Consider the following 16,871-nt stretch of genomic DNA (forward strand, 5'->3'; position numbering starts at 1 on the left):
TACCAAAACAGGTTTACACCCAAAGCTAGTCATTACGTCATTGCTTATAAGAGGAAGGACATGAGAAAGCTGGTCAGAGTAACTAAAAACAGTGGAATCTAAAGGAGCCATTTAATCAACGGTAACGTGAAATTAAGTGAAAAAGCAGGTGCTAACTCAAAGAGATTGTGCTGTGCAAACTCCATACAATAACAGCACAGAAAAACACCAAAAAAATACAACACATGTATTGTGTATTATAATTATAGACGTGTGGGGTTTTCCTAATTTTCTATGTTCCAAAATTTCCAACTTTTCTACTTGGAGCATACCTTGATTTTACAGTTAGATTAAAAATATCTTTTTAAAATTAATGTAATCAATAAGAATAAAGGCATATCTTTCCACGGAAGAGTTTCTGTAAAATAACAGTCATATCCACATGTCTTGGCGTAAATGTAACATCAAAGTTACAGAAAATGCAGCTGATGTTTAAAGGTTCCAGTTAATGAAAGGAAATAGGTGCGGCTCCAGAACTGCACATGGTAAGAGGAAGCAATCAAAGCTGACGGCAGAGAGAGTAAGACAGGCAGCTCCCTCGTGAAATATCAGAAGACAGATGCCAGCGGGAACAAAGGCCACATGTGACCACCCTTCACACCCAGGGCCTCACTGTTAACAACCCACCAAAAAAGACAGAAATATGTGAGTCAGAACCCGTCCGTGAGGTGGGATACTCAGAGCAGCTCTAGGACCTGAGGGCATCCGCCCTCTCTAGAACTGAGGAAAACTGGCTGCACCTACAACCTGGCAAACGGGCAGGAGCTGGGTGGAAAACGGGCCTCAACCTCACGAACACTTGCTCGTCCGACAACTAGATGGCGGCGGAGCATCCCTCCAGCAGTGGACAGGCAGCCAGGGTCTCCAGCTGCCGCCTTTCTGGAGGACACCAGGGAGGGAAGAAGGGTTTAGGGTTTCACCTCCCCCACCCCACAGGTGCAATACTCCACCAGGTCAAGCTCAGCAGAACTCTACCAAACCCTCAGTACTGCTGGTAATAAAAGATAATAAACAATAAAGATGTTTCATTTAACAAATTTAGTAAACATTTGTAAGATCACATGCAGTGTTGCTAAATATGGGGAAAAGGAGACTTCCGACTGGTTCAACCTTTCCAGTAGCTGCATTTAAAACCCCTAGAATGGGGTTTCCCTGGTGGCACAGTGGTTGAGAGTCCACCTGCCGATGCAGGGGACGCGGGTTTGTGCCCCGATCCCGGAAGATCCCACATGCCGCGGAGCGGCCGGGCCCGTTGAGCCATGGCCGCTGAGCCTGCGCGTCCGGAGCCTGTGCTCCGCAACGGGAGAGGCCACAACAGTGAGAGGCTCACGTACCGCAAAAAAAAAAAAAAAAAAAAAAAAAAAAAACCCTAGAATGTTCATTCCACTTCTAGGAATTCATTCCTAAGAACCAATCAGAAATCAAACAAACTCATACAAAAGATCAGACTTGTGGTTACCAGAGGCAGGGGTGGGGAAGGGGGAACTGGAGGGAGGCAGTCAAAAAGGTACCAATTTCCAGCTGTAAGATAAATAAGTACTAGGTCTGTAACGTACACCATGATAAATATATTGAACGCTGCTCTATGTTATCCATGAAAGCTGCTGAGAGTAAACCCTGGGGGGAGAGGCAATAAAGGGGTATGGGGAAAAGGGATTATTATGAGATTATATGAAATCATGTGTGTGAAACTTTTGAAAGTTGTAAAGCAGTTTAGAATTTAAAGAATCTTTCATTCAATTTAAAAAAAGGAGAGTAAATCCTAAGGGTTGTCATCCCAAGGGAAAAAATATTTTTCTGTATCTTTAATTTTGTATCTATATAAGAGATGATGGATGTTCACTAAGCCTACTGTGATAATCATCTTATGATGTATGTAAGTCAAATCATCATGCTGTACACCTTAAACTTGTACAGTGCTGGATGTCAATTATATCTCAATAAAATTGGAAGGGGGACTTCCCTGGTGGCACAGTGGTTAAGAATCCGCCTGCCAGTGCAGGGGACACGGGTTTGACCCCTGGTCTGGGAAGATCCCAGATGCCGCGGAGCAACTAAACCCGTGCACCACAACTACTGAAGCCCACAGGCCTAGAGCCCATGCTCTACAGCAAGAGAAGCCACCACAATGAGAAGCCCACGCACCGCAACAATGAGTAGCCCCCGCTCACCACAAAACTAGAGAAAAGCCTGCGCACAGCAACGAAGACTCAACGCAGCCAAAAATAAATAAATACAAAAAAAATAAAAACTGGAAAGAGAAAATACAGCCAATCAGAACAGTACAAAGTTTCATGTAGAGTGTCCCAGGCGGCGCTAATTTTACTAACAAAAAGTCCACACGTACAGTGGGGTTGGAGGAAGAATAGATCACACCATAATTGCATCTGGAAGACTGACCAAAGCTCCAGGCCTGCCTGCCAGCACCTGAAACAACCCTGCAAGTGTACCCATGGGCCACAGACCAACATGCCCATGGGCAGTGGGGGACAAAGACAGAGCAGTTACATCTCTGGGGATGACAGTACATGTGAGTTTTATTTTGTACTTTTTTACTTTTCTTTATTTTCCTGAGCACACATGATTACTTTCACAGTTAAAAAGAAAGCCACGCTTTTCCATTCTTTGTCAAAACCATGAGAAGCCTCTGTCAGTGAGTTTCTCCTCCCCCAGGGTAAGCATCGCAGGTGAGCTCAGGTGTTTCCTTCCGCACTCCTAAAATCAGCTTCTCGCATTTAGGCTCTGCCCTCTTGTTTAGCCAGTACTTTCACAAATACCTCACCAATGCCCTCAACTGCCCCATAAATCAAGCATGTCTCTTCCCACCTTGTGCAAGGTCATGGCTACACACCTAAGAGAAGGTGACCCTGAAGGAGGCGCTGCCCTGTTTTCCCGGTCAAAACATCCAAAAGCTTTTAGAGCCAATTTTTAACTTTCACAAATGTAGAGGGGAAAAAAAGCCAAATTTTCTAACTCGTTTATGCTATATACATACTTTAAATCACATGTCATGAAGAAGATTAATTTAGAAAAACTGCTTTCTTCCATTCTCACATTTCATGAAACAAGTCTACTCAGCTTTCACATGTGTCTTTGGCACTTTTTTGGAGACTCCAGGCCCTGCTGCCTGGGTCATCTTACCCAGCTCATCAGATAAACCCATCTTTGCCTGTTTCAGGCACAGCCTGTTGTTTTTAGTTAACACGGGATGTTTGGGGATTTTTATCCCAAGCCACAATGATGCAATCACAGCCCATGATCTCCACAAACCATGGTGTGGACTGCTTTCTAAGTGACTTCCAAAGGCTCTTCTAACTGCCAACCCCCTCCCCCAGAGGGGAGGCCTGGCCCCTGCGAAACTGCTACACCTGTTCTAAATCTGCGCTCCCTTGACGGGCCCAGGAGCTCCTAACCCAGCGTCAGGTGACCCTGAGCCCCTAACCAGCACTGTCAGTGATCACATCAGGTTCAGAGGTTTCCTGCACCCAAAGAGCATTGGGTTCCCTCAAGGAAAGCAGCAGAGTCCTCAGGACAGCAAAGACTTCCCCAAGCCTATCATCCCAACATCCTCTCTGATGACAACAGACATACACAGTAACAGACAGTAAACCTTCTCAGAAAGCACTTACTTGGACACGAGGACAGCAGCTGCGTCTTGGGCCTTGTCGCTGACGACCAGGTAGGACTACAAGGAAGCGTAAAGGACAGGCACCATTAAACACACGATGTAGACCTCAGGGACCCACTCAGCCACCTGGTCCCACACTCAGCAGCTCCACAAGAGCCCAGGCTCACGGACAGAGGCCAGATTCCAAAGCTGCACGAACCACTCATAACATGAACTCAGGGCTGCAGCTGCCACATGTGTGCTCACCCTCAGGAAGTGCCCAATCCTCATACAGCATGTGGTTACACCCCTTGAAACCCACATTTGCAAAAGCAGCAGAAAAACGAAGAGTGTATGTTGTTACCCAGAGTGTGCACAGAACACTCCTGGAACCCACCAGCACTCTGGCATTCACAGCAGCTAGGAGGCCCTGCTCAGACACAGGAGGGCCGAAGTTTAACGCAATAATTACACGTTAAGAGGTTTCCACTTCTCATCTCAACTGTTTTCCAAATGATACACTTAAAAGATCTATTTTCTGGAGGACAAATTGTTAGAAATTAGGTCCTCTCCCCAGGCAATCCCACTTAGGAGACAAGCACCCAAAGGGTTAACGGAACACAGCTAGAAACAATCCACCTATCTAAAAAAGACTATTTTAGAAATGAAGACACAGTGGAGCACCTTGTCCCTTAAAGACTCTGAGGGAGACGTCTACTTACTGACACAAGACATTCAGACAGTCCTGCTCAGGGGAAAAGCAGGTCCCAGAACAGCAGGACACCAGGGGCCCTAGTACACAGGGGCCGCGCGGAGCACTGTGAAGGACAGGCAGGGAGCCAAACCCTAGGTTCAAGTTTAGATCCACCGCACGTGAGAGAGTGAGCGGGCTAAGTCACTTATTTTTACACCTGTTGCCTCTTCAGTAAAATGAGGATAAAAACAGTGAACTGCCTCATTAAGTAGGATGAAAGGAGTTAATGTATGAAAAAGCCTTTAGTGGGATTGCCTGGGGAGTGTCTGGCGCACAGCAGGTGCTCAAAGAAGCTTAGTATAAGTAAGTGTCAGGGTCAGGCTCTAAGATGGGCCCTGGTCCTTCCCACCAGTGCCCACGTTCCGTGTAATCCCTCCCATGAGGCTGGAGGACACGCTGACTTGCTTCTAACCAAGAGAATTCAGCAGGGGGTGGGATGTCATTTCCATGATTGGGCCACACATGAGTGTGACAGGCATCTTGCTATAGCCCCTGCCCCTTGCTGGCTTTCACAGAATAAGCTGCCATCGTTGGGGGCGCAGGGTGGGTTCCGAGTGGCAAACAGCCAGCAAAGCACTGAAGCCCTTGGCCAACACCCTCGAGATCTGACTCCTGCAATGACCATGACAGCTTGGAAGCGACCTGCCCCCAGGCGAGGTCTGCCTGCAGCCTGGGGAGAGCTCGAAGGACAGGGCGCAGCGAAGCCACAGCCAGATTCCTGACCCACAGAAACTGTGAGATAAAGAATGTGTGCTGTGTTAAACCACTCAAGTTCAGGGTAATATTTTCCACAGCAAAAGATAATACAATAATCTATGTCTACACACATAACATCTGTATCAGGAGAAGTTTGAAAAAAAAACACAAGTGTTATCTCTAGGTATTTGAGAGATTTCACCTTAATATTTTTCCTGCTTCTTTTTATTTTCTGATTTTCCTACAATGATCATGTATTATTTATGGAATGTTAAAAATTAGATTTTAAATGGACCTTTAATTTGTCTTACCATTACCCCCTGAAACCTCTTCTAAGCTATCATCAGAGTATCTGCACTGGGCTTCCCTGGTGGCGCAGTGGTTGGGAGTCCGCCTGCCAATGCAGGGGACGCAGGTTCGTGTCCCGGTCCGGGAGGATCCCACATGCTGCGAAGCGTGAGCCCTGGCTGCTGAGCCTGCACGTCCAGAGGCTGTGCTCCGCAACGGGAGAGGCCACAGCAGTGAGAGACATGCGTACCGCAAAGAAAAAAAAAAAAAAAAAAAAAAAAGAGTATCTGCACTATGTACAGAGAAATGAGATTTGCTAAAGTAATTCATCCCGACCCCTTTAGAAATTATCAGTTTCATGGTAAGTTATGAAATGGAATTTCACTTCACTGAAAAACAGTAACAATGGCTGAAGAGATAAACAAATGTCACAAGTGTACCTAATTAAGCCTTAATGGCATGAGAAAGGACACTGGTCAGCAGCTCATTACTTCACAGCCACACTCACCTCTGCTATCTGGAGGATACGGTCCATGGTGGACACTCGCTCTTGCCCAGGCTGATTGTGGAGGTTGCCGTCAAGGCGTGAAAAATCAAACGGGATCAGGCAGGTCACGGACAGCCACAGGAGGAGAATGTAGCGGGTCTCCCAGGTCTACAGGACCAAGTCAAAGCAACATAACTCCTGTGCAAGGGCATCCACGCAGGCCTGTTACCCCCTCCCGCTCAGTGCCCACCCAGGCCTCCAAACGCCAGGGCCTCGGAGCCAGGCTGCAGAGCACCGCACCCCACCACATGCCCTGGGGCATGCAGCCAAGAGAAACAACAAAAGGAACAAAGAAAAATCATAACATGTCAGTCTAATGGCTTCTCATCACTGGCACCCTTCAGCGTGCAATCAGCTGTTCAAGAAAATGGAAAACAGAGAAAAAGATTTAAAAAATATAAGACTTAAGAATAAAGAAAAATTCTCAACTTCCAGTCACAGAGGAGTCAATAGAACAAGATTGTGCTTTGGTCCCAGACTCCCCATCAGAGGCATGAGAAGCAGAGGAGAGCAGGGCACATGCACAGCAAGACAATTCCCTGAGTTTGCAGTTACAACCTGCGTGCCCTTCTGAACGTGTCCTGTGCCCAAGAGCGCTCCCCAGCACGCTGGACTGCAAGGTTGGCCACTGGCGGGCATCTGGGAACCTGTTTTCAGGGAACGTTCCCACCATTCCCTAACTGATGAGGGTCACTCTGTGCCCAGGCCGTTTGTACCAACCATGTGGCTTATGCTGAACACCTGCTTTCCTTCTGGGTTTTAGTATGTGCCTGGCGGAGTACCCACATGACCAGCCCGCAAAGAAATCGTGGGTGCCGGCCCCTACGACCTTCCTGGTAGACAACACCTCATACGTGTTCTCACAACTTGGTGCTGCGGAATCACAAGTGCCTTGCGTGACCCAACGGGGAGACGACTCTGGAAGCTCACTCCTGGTTTCCTCTGGACTTCGCCCCGTGTGCCTTCTCCCTCTGCTGATTTTGCTGTAGTAAATCATAGCCATAAGGATGACTACATGCCAATTCTTGTAGTGATCCTAGGAAATCACTGGACTTGGGGTGGTCTTGGGGACCCCCAACATAGTTCTATTTTAAGTTAAAAAAATTTGAATGATGATATAGTTATCATCACACTGTATGGAGGTTTATTGTTTTCTTTATAAAGGGCATTTTTTTTAAATAAAATAACTTAAAGTAACATACATAAAAAGAGAAAGCCAAAGGAAAAAATGAAAAGAGAGGGAATGACACAAAATAGTATAAGATAAAACTGAAGGAAACAGGAAAGGAAGCTGCCAGTGCAGGAGCAGGGAAAACCAGGGAATAAGTCGGGGGGACAGGAAATGAAGAGGAGGAGGAAAGGGACACTCACTTCATGGTCTTTAGGATTCTGATCTGTAAACATATCCAAAACAGGGTGCACATCAGCTACTTCGTGTGGAAATAAACGAAGAAATGTTTTATATCCTCGAACCTATCAAATAAAGACATTGAATTATTATATAATTAGAAAATAAAGTAGCAAAATTATTTTTTTCTCTATTTCCAAAAATCACCACCTATGCCACCCAATGATCAAAGAGAATTACATCACATTACAGTGATACAACTTAGTGAGACTGAACAATAAGAAAGCTACCTTTACTTCTTAAATCATTTCATAAATATGTTGTCCCAATCTGACCAACCAATCTTGGTTCATCAGAAATATAGCTATGTTACAAACCAACAAATTTTGCTTCTACCTTGATTATGAGGAATAAGTCCTCGGGAACCTAGAAGGTCCCAAATTCATTAAGGTTTCCATGAAATGCGGTGGCACTACACCTTCAGGAGAGACCCTGCATTCGACTAACTGAGGGCAAGGAGTGTGCACACAGGCCTCCCTCCACCACACAGCAGGCCCCACAGAAGCAAAACCCCAGCTGAGATGGCCAAGTCTCTCCCATGGTACGTATGAGCCAGCACACACATCACCTGGGAGCCTGTAACAATACAGAATATCCGGCCTCACAGCAGACCCACTTACTCAGAATCTGCATCATAAAAAGATCCCTGAAAAGCTATCTGCACATCCACATCTGAGAAGCACTTCCACTTCCAAGTTTATTTCCTTTTTCCTCGTAAGAAACTTTTCTCAGTTACTCACATATATATACGTATATATGTATATATATCCTCTCCGTCCCTTTCTGGCTAGCTGGTGCTTGATCCATTTAAATACAAGACGCAGAAAACAATGCTGAAAAGCACTGTTTCAGCCAAAGGGTCCCCTGGATCACTAACATCTGATCCCCAGCACATGGTAAAAAGAGAAAGCATGAAACCCACAACTTTTGTATGAGAACAATCTTTCCTGAGAGATACCATTTTGGAAGGTACTTCTGGACCGAGTATATTAAGAAAGTGTTCTGTCAACTACAAAGTGGTATGTAAATATTACCTTGGTGATGATGTAAAGAAATTTAAAAGCCAGATGTACGAGGTCAGCCGGAGATTTCTTATCTTGCACAAATTCCAACAACAAGTTCATCATCCATTCTAGGGAAAAACATATATAAAATATTTCCTGTTAAACATCAACATGACATTAAAACAAAATGCCAAAAGAAATAAGGGCTATTTAGAAATATAAGAATGGTTTAATATTAGTAAATCTATATAATCCAAAGTATCAATAGAGCAAAAGAAAAAAAAACACTTTCATCTTCACAGTTTCTAAAAGGGCATTAGAGTTAATACAACATTCATTCCTGCTTTTAAAATGTAAGGAAAATATTCTTATTTTTTATTATTATTCTATATCAAATCAATATCTAATACCATGCTTTACAGAAAATACCTCTACAACTACTATGACCTAGTAACAATCTGGTTCTAGCCAACGTAATAAGACAGAAGAAAAAGGATTTCCAGTTCCAGTTATACAGGAATAATTGATATGGAACTGCCTTACCACCAACAACAATTAGAGAACAGGACAATTATATTTTCAGACACTGGAACAACAGGCAGCACATGGTAACAAACCAACTGCAATCTACAGCCACTCAGGCCGTCCACCAGAAAGTAATTTTTAGAACCCAGTAACAAACCAACTGCAATCTACAGCCACTCAGGCCGTCCACCAGAAAGTAATTTTTAGAACCCAGTGCAGAGCGGGGGGACACAAGCATAGCAAAGACTGGAGTTCCAGGAGGCTGAGTCAGCTGAAATTTGCAGGGCAGCATGCCAGAGGAATCGAAGCAGAGAATGAGCTCTGGAAGTCTGCAGAGGTCCCCTCGAATCTTTGGGTGAATCTTCACAGGCACGGTGGTTAGTCCACTAGGCTGGGTAAGAACTGCCAGGAAGCACTAAGGCAGAGTTCCCATAGCTCATATAGGGCTGGCATTCAAATTCCACAAGGCCAGAGTGCAGAGCCCTTGTTGAGCGCCCAGAGCAACCAGCAGACATTCCAGAAATGTCTCTCCTTAGTATTAACACTAAATTAGAGAAAAACAAGAGAAAAAGCTATACCTGCCCTAACAAATCTTAAAGGATATACATGATATACAATTAACTAAACTGTCTTGCCCAACTTCAACATTTTAAAGACAAAAAACTTAAACCCAACAACATAACAATCACAATGTCCATGATCCACTAAAAATTTACTAGACATATAACTAAAACTGCTGTGACCCCTAACAGAAGGGAAATCAGTCAACAGAAATGACGAGGGACTTCCCTGGTGGCGCAGTGGTTGAGAATCCATCTGCCGATGCAGGGGACATGGGTTCAATCCCTGGCCCAGGAAGATCCCACATGCCATGGAAACAAAGCCTGTGCGCCACAACTACTGAGCCTGTGCTCTAGAGCCCGTGAGCCACAACTACTGAACCCACATGCCACAACTACTGAAGCCCACGTGCCTAGAGCCCGTGCTCCGCAACAAGAGAAGCCACCACAATGAGATGCCTGCACACCACAACGAAGAGTAGCCCCCGCTCGCTGCAACTAAAGAAAGCCCGCATGCAGCAAAGAAGACCCAACGCAGCCAGAAAAATAAGTAAAAAAAAAATACATTTGGGCTTCCCTGGTGGCGCAGTGGTTGAGAGTCCACCTGCCGACGCAGGGGATGTGGGTTCGTGCCCTGGTCCAGGAAGATCCCACATGCCGCGGAGCGGCTGGGCCCGTGACCCATGGCCGCTGAGTCTGCGCGTTCGGAGCCTGTGCTCCGCAACGGGAAAGGCCACAACGGTGAGAGGCCCGCGTACCACAAAAAATAAATAAATAAATTTATTTTAAAAAAAGAAATGACCAGAAATGACAAAGATGATATAATTACTAGATATAAACTTTAAATACTACAAAATATCCTCAAGGATGTAAAAGAAAACATGAACAATATACAGCACGTGGACTTCTTAGTTGCAGCATGCAACTAAGACAGATATTTAAAAAACAGAAGATATGTAAAAAACAAACAACTTCAAGAGCTGGAAAATAAGATCTGAAATGAAAAATTAAATGGGATTAATAGCAGATGAGACACTGCAGAAGAAAAGATCAGAGAACTTGAAAACACAGTAATAAAAACTTCTACCCTAAGGGGAAAAAGGAAGTAAACAACTAAACAGCCTCAGCAACACTGCCACAGTATGGGGAGAGGATGGAGCCAAGGGCAAAAGAAATACCTCAAGAAATAAGAGGCAAAAAATTTTCAAATCTGATAAAAACTATAAACCTATCAATCCAAAAGTTTCAGCAAACTCAAAGCAGGACAAAAAGGAAAAGAAACACACCATGGCACGTCATAATCAAATTGTTGAAAACCAGCAGTAAAAAGAAAATTCTAAAAGCAGCCAGAGAAAAAAGTACACACTACACAGAGGAATAGAGATGAGTAAAGACAGACTTCCCAGGACTTCCCTGGTGGTCCAGTGGTTAAGAATCTACCTTCCAATGCAGGGGATGCAGGTTTAATCCCTGGATGGGGAACTAAGATTCCACTAGAGCTCCGCAGGGCAGCTAAGCCTGCATGCCACAACTAGAGATCCCACACGCCACAACTACTGAGCCTGTGCGCCACAACTATAGAGAAGCCCATGTGCGGCAACAAAAGATCCCACATGGCGCAATGAAGGTATCACATGCCACAACTAACACCTGACACAGCCAAATAAATAAATATTGAAAAAAAAGAACCAATCAAGCCATATCTTTTAAAATGCAGAAAGAAAAAACTGTCAACCTAGAATTCTATAACCAGCAATATATCTTTCAAAAATGCAAGTGAAAAAATAAAAAAAATGCAAGTGAAGGGACTTCCCTGGTGGTCCAGTGGGTAAGACTCCGTGCTCCCATTGCAGGGGATCCAGATTTGATCCCTGGTCAGGGAACAAGATCCTACATGCTGCAACTAAGAGTTTGCATGCCTCAACTAAAGACCCAGCATGCCACAACTAAGAAGTCCACGTGCCACAACTAAAAAAAAAAGATCCCATATGCCACAACTAAGAAGTGGCACAGCATAAATAATTTTTTTTTAAAAATGCAAGTGAAGCAAACTGTCAAACAAAAGCTGAAAGAATTCAACACCAGATTTATACTAGAAGAAATGTTAAATTCTTCAAGCAGAAAATAACTACCAGACAGAAAACTACAATCTACAGAAAGCAAAGAATAAAATGGAAATAGTAAAACATGGATAAATATTAAAGACTTTTTTCTCATTTTTAAATTTCCTTGGAAAATAACTGTGTTTAAAGGAAAAACAATACACTGTAAGGTTACAACATACACAGAGGCAAGATGTATGACAAATTGACGGGAGATGGGAGTCCTGCTATGAGGCTCTCACATTATACATGAAACAGGGTAACATCACATGAAGGTAGACTGTGATACATATTGAGGACACATATTGTAAATCCTAGAGCGATCACTAAAAATATAAAACAAAGGAACAGCTAATGAGATAACAGTGGAAACAAAATCAAATACCAAAAAATGCTAAATTAATACAAAAGAAGGTAGGCAAAAGAGTAAAGAAGAAACAAAACATAGATGGGACAAATACTAAGCAAAGAGCAAGAATTGAGAGCTACATTAAATTACCTAAACACTACAATTAAAAGGCAAGGATTACCAAATTGAATTTTAAAAATAGGAAGACCCGACTACATTCTCCCTACATGAAATGCACTTTAAAAATAAAAATGTAGCTAGTTAAATGTAAAAGGGATGGACTTCCCTGGTGGTGCAGTGGTTAAGAATCCATCTGCCAATACAGGGGGAACAGGTTCAAGCCCTGGGCCAGGAAGATCCACATGCCACGGAGCAACTAAGCCCGTGCGCCACAACTACTGAGCCTGTGCTCTAGAGCCCACGAGCCACAGTTACTGAGCCCACGTGTCACAGCTACTGAAGCCTCCACGCCTAGAGCCCGAGCTCCACAACAAGAGAAGCCACTGCAATAAGAAGCCCACGCACCGCAACGAAGAGCAGACCCCGCTCGCCACAACTAGAGAAAGCCCGCACATAGCAACGAAGACCCCACGCAGCCAAAAATAAATAAATTTATTAAAAAACAAAAAAAGTAAAAGGGAGAAGAAAGATACACCAAGCAGTCACTAACTATAAGGAAGCTGGAGAGGCCACATCAATATCAGACAAAATAGACTTCAGAACACGGACTATTACAGAGATAAAGAGAACTTTTTTTGGGGGGCCGTGCCACTCAGTTTTCGGGATCTTAGTTCCCTGACCAGAGATTGAACCCGGGCGCCCTGCAATGGATGCGCAGAATCCTAACCACTGGACAGCAAGGGAATTCCCAAAGAAGACATTTTATAATGATATAAGGATCAATTCATCATGAAGACTTAACCATCCTACAAGAGCATACATGAAATTAAAGAACTTCAAGATAAAGCAAAAACTGAGAGAACTGAAAGGAGGAAGAGACAAATCTATAGAGCTGAAGATTTCAATACTCCTCTCCCAAGAATTGATAGAACAACTGAAAACAAAATCAGTAAGGACATAAAAGATCCAAATAACACTACTGACCACCTTATTTAAATGACATTTATAGGGCTTCCCTGGTGGCGCAGTGGTTGAGAGTCCGCCTGCCGACGCAGTGGACGCGGGTTTGTGCCCCGGTCCGGGAAGATCCCCTATGCCGCAGAGCAGCTGGGCCCGTGAGCCATGGCCGCTAAGCCTGCGCATCCGGAGCTTGTGCTCCGCAATGGGAGAGGCCACAAGTGAGAGGCCTGCGTACCCCCCCCCAAAAAAAAAAAAAAATGACATTTATAGAGCACTCCAACCAAAAGCAGAAAGACATTCTTCTCAAGTACACATGGAATTCTGAACAAAACAGAACCATGTGCTGGGCTACAAGTCTTAACTGTAAAAGGCTGCAATTTGCACCTAGGAAATGCAGAGTAAAACTACAATGAGATACCACTACACACCCACTAAAATGACTAAAATCAGGAAGACTGACAATACTAAGTGCTGTTGAGGATGTAGGGCAACTGGAATTCTCATAGATTGTTGCTGGCAATGTAAAATGGTACATACAACCTTTACGAAAATATGGCATGTTGGCAGTTTATCATAAAACCCACCTTTACTATACACCCAGCAATTGCACTCTTACATAGAAATGAAAATATACATCCACCCAAAGAATTGTCTGTGAATATTCATAGCAGCACTAGTAACAGCCCAAAGCTGGAAACAACCCAAACGCCCATCAACAAGTGAAAGAATAAAGTATGGTTCAACAGAAAAGGAACAAACTGCTGGTACACATGCAACAACACGGACGAGTCTCAGAAATACTATTTCAACAGAAGAAACCAGAGAGTACGTAGAACACTGGTTGCCCAGGGCCAGGGTGGGGGTCTTGACTGCAAAGGGACATAAACTGACTTCTTGGGGTGCTGGAAGTGTTTTACACCTTAATAGTAGGGAAGGTGCATACATCTGCAAAGCTCAAACTGTATACTTAAAATGGGTGTGTTTTGGGGGCTTCCCTGGTGGTGCGGTGACTGAGAGTCTGCCTACCGATGCAGGGGACGCGGGTTCGTGCCCCGGTCTGGGAGGATCCCACATGCCGCAGAGCGGCTGGGTCTGTGAGCCATGGCCGCTCAGCCTGCGCGTCCGGAGGCTCCGCAACAGGAGAGGCCGCAACAGTGAGAGAGAGGACCGTGTACCGCAAAAAAACAAAAACAAAAAGAAACAATAAAAAAAAGGGTGTGTTTTATTGTACATAAATTATATCTCAATAAAGTTAACTATTAAAAAAATTTTAAAGGAAGAATAAAAAGGTATATACCACGAATAAAGAGATCAAGTTAACATTATTTAAAAACCATATAATTATTTACCTTTTTAGAAAACTCAAAAGAAACTGAAAAAGTAGTGAAGTATTCCATTACACACTAAACCTTGAAAACATTATGCTGAGTTAAAGACACTAGTCACAAAAGACCGTGTATTGCCTGATTCTGCTATATGAAATGCACAGAATACACAAATCCATGGAGACAGATCCTGGTTACCAGGGACTGGACGGAGAGGGAACAGAAAGTGACCGCTGATGATGAGTATAAGTTCCTTTTTGGGGTGATGAAAATGGTCAGGAATTAGTGGTGATGGATGCACAACTCTGTGATATACTAAAAACCACATATACATTTAAAAGGGTAAACTCTGTGGTATGTAAAAATAATTTTTATTTTTTTGCTGTGCCGTGCAGCTTGCAGGATTTTAGTTCCCTGACCAGGAATTGAACCCAGGCCCACTGAAGTGAAAGCATCAAGTCCTAACCACTGGACCACCAGGGAATTCCCTATGGTATATAAATTATATCACAATAAAGCTGTTTTGTTTTTTTTTTTTTGCAGTACGTGGGCCTCTCACTGTTGCGGCCTCTCCCGTTGCGGAGCACAGGCTCTGGACGCGCAGGCTCAGCGGCCATGGCTTACGGGCCCAGCCGCTCCGCGGCATGTGGGATTCTTCCCGGACCGGGGCACGAACCCGTGTCCCCTGCGTCGGCAGGCGGACTCTCAACCACTGAGCCACCAGGGAAGCCCAAAGCTGTTATTTTTTAAAATATGTGTGTATACATATATTCCATGGCAGTGTTGCCATTTACAAAATAAGTATACAAAGTATACTTTCGCTGTACACCAGCAAAAATCAGTTAGAAAACATAACAGACAGTTTCACAAGCGCAATAAAAGATAAAAAACATACTTAGAAATAAACCTAAAAAAGTGTTCCCAGGAATCACCTAAAGAAAATTACCACACCTTACTGAGAGACACAAAAGATGTGAATAATTTAGAGACACAATACTATGTTCTTAGAGAGGAAAATTCAATCTTGTAAAGATGTCAAATCTCCCTACATGAATTTGTGGATTTAATAGAATTTCAAAAGAATTTTCCAGGCGTGATAAAATAATTCTGAAGTGCATCTGCATTAATGAAAGGGCAAGACAACAGTGAGAAAAGTAAGAAGGTCGATTTCTGACAAAACAAATTACAATGCAATTAATGCAAACCAAAACGACAAGGATAATAGAGCTAGATTAAGGGAACAGAACGGAAAGGCTAGAAACAAAGGCCAATATATGTGAGTATTTAACACACATTTACAATGGCATTTCACATTAAGGTTGGGGGTAGCCTGCTGGACCGTTCAACAAATGAGGCTCACAAAAGGAATACAAAAAATAAACTTCTAAAGCAAACTACCAAAGGCCAAACACAAAAGAAGAGACTGATAGTTGACAGTATACATATATTTTAAAATTGAGTACACAAAATATACTATGTAATATTAAAAGGAAAAAGCAAACATCATGAAGTAGGTCCAGGACCAGCATCCACGACTATTGTTTCCTTTTTCTAAAAGGAACCTTTTCCAGTTCACTTTACATTAAACTCTCAAAACTCATTCAGATCACTCTGAACAACTCACAGTAAGTGTTACTATTTTGTGATCCACTATGAAGACAGGTTTCGGGCAAGAATAAAGGCAGTGCCACAGGTCCAAGGCTGTGACTTAGAGAGACGAGGGTCACACCACCTTTCACCTCCTGAGCAATGGGCATTCCCAATGGGGACTGCCATGAACCCAAGATCGACCATAAAAGGTGGCCTGGGGAGCCCACCGCCCTGCCCTTCCCCTGCAGCACTGCCAGCCTCAGGCAAGCTCACATCTCAGACATCAGATGCATTTTCCCTGTACCTGGCCCTCTCCTAGTACCCACCAAACTTCAGTTACCACTCACGAGGCTTGCAAGCTTTCCCAGGAAGAAAGAAGACAGGGCTGATCAAAGAATCCTAGAATCCAGAATTTAGAGGATTTTTAAAGCATTTGTTTAAAACAGCCTTGAGGACTTGTAGATTTCTCATCATCTTCAGTCTGAGGGTCTGAGTGGACTGTCTGCATTTAAATCTTGGCTGGAACACTAACTAGCTGTATGTCCTTGGGTAAGTTAACCTCTCAGAAGTCTACTGCATTTTCTTCTCTGTAAACTGTGGTTAATAATAATGACGTTCCAGGACTTCCCTGGTGGCGCAGCGGTTAAGAATTCGCCTGCCAATGCCAGGGACACAGGTTCAAGCCCTGCTTTGGAAAGACCCTACATGCTGTGGAGCAACTAAGTCTGTGGGCCACAACTACTGAGCCTGTGTTCTAGAGCCTGCAAGCCACAACTACTGAGCCCGCGAGCCACAACTACTGAGACTGCATGCCACAAATACTGAAGCCTGTGTGCCTAGAGCCCATGCTCCACAACAGGGGAAGCCATCACAATGAGAAGCTTGCGCACCACAATGAAGAGAAGCCCCCGCTCACCACAACCAAAGAAAAGCCTGCACCCAGCAACGAAGACCCAACACAGCTGAAAATTTTAAAAATAAATAATAATTTTAAAAA

General features: G+C 43.9%; 1 protein-coding gene across 3 annotated transcripts in view; it reads right to left on the minus strand.

The window, feature by feature from the left end:
- The window catches only part of TBCD (tubulin folding cofactor D), a 177,890-nt gene that overhangs the window by 151,602 nt on the left and 9,417 nt on the right, over positions 1–16,871 (minus strand). For all 3 annotated transcript variants that reach the window (XM_032616855.1, XM_032616853.1, XM_032616854.1), the window contains 4 exons: positions 8,374–8,471; positions 7,303–7,404; positions 5,893–6,039; positions 3,669–3,724 (listed from right to left, as the gene is read on the minus strand). In XM_032616855.1, the coding sequence (XP_032472746.1) occupies positions 3,669–3,724; positions 5,893–6,039; positions 7,303–7,404; positions 8,374–8,471 (403 nt within the window). The remainder of the gene's footprint in view (positions 1–3,668; positions 3,725–5,892; positions 6,040–7,302; positions 7,405–8,373; positions 8,472–16,871) is intronic.

The sequence above is a fragment of the Phocoena sinus genome, chromosome 20, assembly GCF_008692025.1.
Source record: "Phocoena sinus isolate mPhoSin1 chromosome 20, mPhoSin1.pri, whole genome shotgun sequence".
Taxonomy (NCBI): domain Eukaryota; kingdom Metazoa; phylum Chordata; class Mammalia; order Artiodactyla; family Phocoenidae; genus Phocoena; species Phocoena sinus.